Here is a 6,434-nt window from a genome sequence, read left to right as displayed (position 1 = left end):
ATGATCTCTACAATTTTTGTTCAGTTTTATTTGTTCTACTTATATTTTTTTTTTGGCATGCTTTATGCGGGACACCCTGTATATGGATCACATGTGGGATCTTGATTTGATTACTGAGTCTTTGAGTATTTTCTTTTGATACATACATCAATACCATGCCAAATATTTATAATATTTTTACATTATATCGATACAATGAAACGTCTGTAAGATCTTCATCAGTTTTTCATTCTCATTTCTACTAATTGTTCTTTGTTCCAAATGCATTGTAGAAACAAAATAAAGGATAACCGCTCTAAGAAGAGCGAAATTAGAAATCAGAAAAGATTTTCACTAATTCAAATTTAGAGAATATAAAGTTCCACAGAAATTTAATCATATTTACATAATTTGGTATCTTGAATATCGCTATATTTGATCTACCATTTTGAGTTTTACATTTTTTACTTCAAATTTGGAAAAAGCACTCCAAAAACTTCTACATACCAAATTTTGTGAATATCGGATTGATAGTTTTTAAAATATGTTACATGCATGGAAGCCGTAGAGCATTAAAAGATGTCTCCCGTCCTGAAAGGGTTAAAAATCATCTACCTATATATTATTTTGACATATATTTTAATCTTTTTACATTGATCCGCTATAACTCCTATAATTACATAATTAAAGAAAGATTTCTTCTTTGAAGTATTTAAGATTTGAACCACCACATTAACGTTTACAAAAGATTTAGTACAGAAAAACGATCTTATTGACACTCCTAATTTATGTTTTTGTAATTGTATTGTGAGAATTTTTAAAATAGTTTCTATCATATAAATAACTTGAGTCAAGATAATTAATTAAGAGTATATTCGATTTTTCTGTTTTATTAAATCATATTATTATATAGTGCGTAATTAAAGTTCCTGAACGGAGATTTTTGTTTTTCTGTATCATGACTACTGAACTATTAAAGCTCTTTTTTTATCATCTTTTCGTTTCTATGGTAAGACAATCACATTATACACTCCACCAGCGGACGAATTTTTATGACATTATTTTGTGTTCTTTTTTATATTTTTGCCACAACTTACGAACAATGAGATGATAAAGTTGAGATTTTAATGGAGAACGACTAATACAGCTGCTAATGAGTTTTTTTCACTTTACTGCGGCCTTCATTGGTAAACTTCCCTTTAGGGGAGGCAACTCTAATAGCCTTAACCTTCACATATGTTATAGAGGCCACCCTACTAAGTAACTTTCACAAGCCATCGCCCGTTGTTCGTTAAAAAGTTATTAACAAAAGAATTTGCATAAAATAAATGTAATTTTTAGATGCCGTATATTTTGGATACCGTAAAAATATCGAATTTGTAAGCTAGGTGTGTGCGTGAGTATGCAATTGAACATAACACACGGCAATATCCAACTGACTGACACTACGGGTTACCCAGTAAGCAAATTGAGTGCAGACTGCGCGCAGATTGGCAACAAATTTTATCAAAAATCCACAACAAAACCATAGCCATCTGTGTCTACATTAGACTACGGTTTTGGCGACAGATCTTGCTGTCGGGCAATTGGTGTCAAATTTGCAGCAAAAACCGCGCAAAGCTTGCAGCGCAGCAAGGTCTGCGCGGTTTCTGCCGCTAATCTGCCGTCAAATCGCTACAAGCTCTGCACGGTTTTTGCTGCAAATCTACAGCAATTATCCCACAACAAGCTTTGCCGCATATCTGGCGACAATTTGGCGGCAAGATTTGATATAACAGATCCTGCATCAAATTTGTTATCTATTTGCCATCAAAAGTTGATAGCAAGCTCTGCTCAAAATCTGTTTGCGCAGGTTTAGCTATCTAGGTAGTTATTTATCTAACTTTTTAAAATTTCCATCACGCATTAAAATCGTGTGTTACATTAAGAAATTCATACAAATGCATATTGAAAATTGGAAGCCGTGTGTTACGTTCAGTTGCATACGCATGTACACACACACACACACACACTGTTCGTCCGCCTGCACGCGCGCTTGCCCGCTCGCCCGAATGTGTGCGTATGTTCCTATTATATTTCAAGTTTTATAAATAGGATGTAATTTCTCCCACACATTAACTTATGCAGTGTCGCAAAATTACATAAATGATCGTTAAATCATCTAAATATAATAGGAATACACGCACACACCGCGAGCAAAAACGAGGTCTCCGACATCAACCTCTTTAACTATAAAAATATCCATTACTATTTCAAAATTAAACAAAGTTTAATTCGACTCTAAGAAATTAAACAAAATTCAAAATCAATGACAAGAACAAAAGAGCCAAAATTGCAGTTATTGTTTACTATAATTCAAAGATATAAGTACTGGTAAAACTCCCCTTTAGAGGTACCTCTAATGACCTTGATCTTGACATATGTTATAGAGGTCATCCTCTTGAATGATCTTCTGAAGGTTTTAGTTATCAGTCGTTGTTCGTTAAAAAGTTATTAACAAAGGAAGTTGCATAAAATGAATGTAATTTTTAGATACTATATATATAAAAACATCGAATATATAGGCTAGGAAAGTAGCTGCCCCTGGCACACACACACGCACACACACACACACACACACTGCTCACCCGCTCGTGCGCTCGCCCGCCCCCCAGACGAGCTCGCGATGTACGCGAGTGTTCCTATTATATTTGGATGATTTAACAATCATCCATGTAATTTTGCGACATAAAGACATTGCTTAAATTAATGTGTGAGAGAAGTTACATTTTATTTATAAAACTTCAAATATAATAGAAACATATGCATACACCGTTCAACTCGCCCGAGAGAGCAGGCGAGCGCGCGGACGGGCGAGCAGTGTATGTATGTGTGTGTGTGTGTACCAGGGACAGCTACCTTCCTAGCCTACACATTTGATGTTTTTATATATATGGTGTCCAAAAATTACATTCATTTTAAGCAACTTCCTTTGTTAATAACTTTTTAACGATTTTTAAGCGACGACTAAAACCTTCAGAAGAGTGATCTCTATAATATATGTCAAGGTCATTGGAGCTACCTTCCTTAAAAGAAAGTTTTTTTACCAATACTTATCTACCAATACTTATTTTACCAATACTTTACTTATAAAGTAGTAAACTTTTCTTTAAATTATAGTACATAATAATTTTGGCTCTTTTGTCCTTGTATGATTTTAAATTTTGTTTAATTTCTTAGAGTCGTGTTAATCTTTGTTTAATTTTGAAATAGTAATGGATATTTTTATAGTTAAAGAGGTCGATGTCGGAGATTTCGTTTTTGACGAGGTGAACTTGCGTACACTCTAGCGTTCTTAGTTTTAATTCTGCCACAAAAATCCTAAAAAGTAAGTATACAAGAGGGGTTCTAACCCAGGTCCTCTGAGGGAGGGTGCGGGGCGTGGGGAACTGCTGGCGCGGGGACTGACGTCACGCTGGAGAGGGGACTTACCGACATTTCTTTTTTACCAACATATTACCGGTATTTTTACCAACATATTTATTTTTTACCAACATATTTATATTTTTACCAACATATTTATATTTACCAACATATTTATTTTTTACCGATATATTATTACCGACATAATTGGTAATTTTTATCAACCCTGCGATCTGTTTTTACCGACATATCTTTCCACATATTTTTTAACATAATATCGATATAATTGACCGTTTCACCAATCCTCCCCTTTTCGACGCGTTCGCGGCCTTCCCCCTCCCTGTTGGCAGCGGTTCGCGAGCGGGCCGCGCCACCCACTCGCCTTTCCCCCTCTCCGGCCACCGGGGCGCCGTCTTCTAGAATATTCTCGAATATTCCAGAAAGATCTTTTGAGGAGAACATTCGGTCTCGAAAAGAATTTTATCTAATGTATGCCTGCATAGAAATACTTTGATGGGAAGAGACATTCTTTTAGTTTTTATCTTCAACAGCCCTCCCGAAAAAAAGAATTGTTGTCTTTTCGAAAACACAAGTTGTACAGACCTCGACAACACAACACGTGAAGAATACTATGTCGCGATTAAGTGTTCTAGTGCGCGAATGTATCGTCGCGGGTTCTTACGCGGACCCGAATATCGATCGCGAGAAATATTTATCTCGCGTATCGGAAAGCGACGACGCGGAAAACTATAATTTATTTTATATCTTCGCTTGCGAATGCAGCAGCATGCTATTCGTGTTGCTGTTTAACAGCGGAAGACTTTGTAACGATCGGATTCAAGAAATTGTGAGGGAAATCCTCATAATCAGACGTGATTACGGGGAGGAAATGGAGGATGTCTGAGGCATGATCGGGAATGTACTCAACCATACTAGGTAAGCGAAATATCGTAATAATTATATAAAAACTACAACCCTTATAGAAATATCATACTAAGAATCATTGATAATTACTTATTTTCAGTATTAAAAATACTGGATAATAAGTAATTATCAATGATTCTTAGTATGATATTTCTATAAGGGAATACACTAGAAATATATGAAATTAATGATTATTATTTTCCATAGCCCAGGAAATTCGACCAAACATGTGATTTTCTCACCTATAAGAACGGCGGTAGAAGACGTCGATAACGACGTAGGTAAATTTACATATATCAGTAAAATATTAATTATGACTTATTTTAAAACCACTTTTTATACGCTAATAATATATATAATTTTAGAAATCATCCAAAACAAGCAAGTTAACAAAGAAGTGGAGGTCATCGACATTTCTGGTGATATCGATGACCCACCAATTATCTGGGAACGCTTTCCCGACTATGTCATTGATATCAACGACCCAGCGATTAATTGGGAATATTACCCCATTGCCGAGATTCCTCTCCAGAAACGAGGTAAGACAGCGTTAATTTTCAATATAAATTCATATGTAAGTTCGACACAATTGATCATTTTATCGATCCTCCTTCTTTTCAGTGATCCCACCGTTCATGATTCACCCTCCAGAATATTCTAGAGTATTCGAGACATTCCGAAAACTATGCAAAAAAAACTTTTCTAATGTATGCGTACCTATGTAGATACTTTGATGGGAAATAAAAAGAGAAACATTAATACATTAAAAAAAATGTTTATTTATAAAGGTTTACAACTCTCTCCGGGCGCTGAGACCACCAATTGAATATTTTTAATACATTCTGTAAAGCACAATGCTTAATATGATTATTACATCGTAAAATATTGGTTGCATCCAATTTGTCCAAGGAAACTATGTCCTCGTAATCCGCATCCAAGGTCTCGATGATCAGGTTACTTTTTACATTGTCGTCCAGAAGATTCATCAACCATTCTCGCTTTTCACACCCCTTTACGTATACGAGTGGGGGGAAAACGTCTTTATGTTCCACATCGCATGATTTGCCAACCACAGCTGTCGCAATCAAGTACTTGGCTCTGCTGTATGCAACGATCCCGTCATCCCATCGTAGTCCATGATGATTAACCGTCAACCAGTATGCTCTCGATTTGTCGGATCTTGCGAGAAGATGCCATGGCATGGGACTAGTAAAGATATAATGGGAAAGAACAGATCCATTCCTAAGTATCGCTACTTCCTTTACAATAAATCTCTTTCCAACAACGAATCCTTGCAAACATTGGTTCAACCATAGCGAAGTACTCTTCGATACGTTCGGGAAAGAAATGTCGTGTATAACCTTTTAATGTTTTCTATTATTCTTTTCTCATACTTTCCAATGTGTTAGTTGATTTTGCGCACTAAGTTGGTTAGTGGACTGTATTCAACTACACGATCATGCAGGATCAGACAGTATGCGGTAGTATTCGCTGGTATATTCTCTCTACACTCAAATTCTATCCGCACATCTACAGTGGCACTCTTAACAGATTCGTTTTGACGCGAACAATCGATAACCACGAAAGGACCATGCTTCAGAAAGTCGATAGTTGTTAACCATACCTCAGCACTGTTGTATCCATAATACGATTTGCGGAAACGGCTATACATATCATAAAGTATTGCATATCTGTTTTTTACAAAATCTAAATTCATGTCATCGTATGGATAACACTCTGAATTTAGATAGAGCTTTACGTTGGTTAAATTGCAGTTGTCGAATTGAGTTATATTTTCCGACATGACATTTTTTCGACTAGTTTGCAGGGCAAAGATAACGTATCGTGGTTTTTCCAAATTAGTGGCTGTTTTGACAGTCCATAGATGTTTGGTCGTGCTTTGCAGCAGAGGAAATTCATACAGATCCCATGAGCGGAGTATGATCCTCATACTCAGGTGTCGACCATTCTCCAATGTTCTCAGCAGGGCAAGTTTATTGATATCATTCAACATTACATGAGGCATTCGCCATTGTATCTTGAATAGCTCAATCTTAGGTTGCAACGCTGAAGATCCAAGTAGACTTGTGTTGTCACTGCGCGACCGTAATAAAATTAATTCGTGACGT

The 6,434-nt window shown here is 36.1% G+C and overlaps 1 protein-coding gene across 1 annotated transcript; it reads left to right on the top strand.

Annotated features, from left to right (window-relative positions):
- The first annotated feature begins 4,580 nt into the window (after window positions 1–4,580).
- On the top strand, window positions 4,581–5,160 carry LOC116851679. Its single transcript, XM_032831339.1, has 2 exons — window positions 4,581–4,844; window positions 4,927–5,160. Exons 1-2 carry the CDS (start codon window positions 4,619–4,621, stop codon window positions 5,028–5,030), a joined length of 330 nt encoding a protein of 109 aa, XP_032687230.1. The 5' UTR covers window positions 4,581–4,618; the 3' UTR covers window positions 5,031–5,160.
- Window positions 5,161–6,434: the final 1,274 nt, after the last annotated feature.

Source organism: Odontomachus brunneus, unplaced genomic scaffold (assembly GCF_010583005.1).
Source record: "Odontomachus brunneus isolate Ranch 3 - 2012 unplaced genomic scaffold, Obru_v1 Obru_scaffold_187, whole genome shotgun sequence".
Taxonomy (NCBI): Eukaryota; Metazoa; Arthropoda; class Insecta; order Hymenoptera; family Formicidae; genus Odontomachus; species Odontomachus brunneus.
Note: the sequence above shows the minus strand (reverse complement) of the source record. Positions and strands in the feature narration are given on the sequence as shown.

Excerpts from the sequence above, each read along its gene's own strand:
- LOC116851679 (XM_032831339.1), top strand. The coding sequence starts at position 4,619 with ATGACTTATTTTAAAACCACTTTTTATACGCTAATAATATATATAATT. Across the intron at positions 4,845-4,926 it reads GATTCCTCTCCAGAAACGAG|TGATCCCACCGTTCATGATT; the intron begins GTAAGACAGCGT and ends CCTTCTTTTCAG.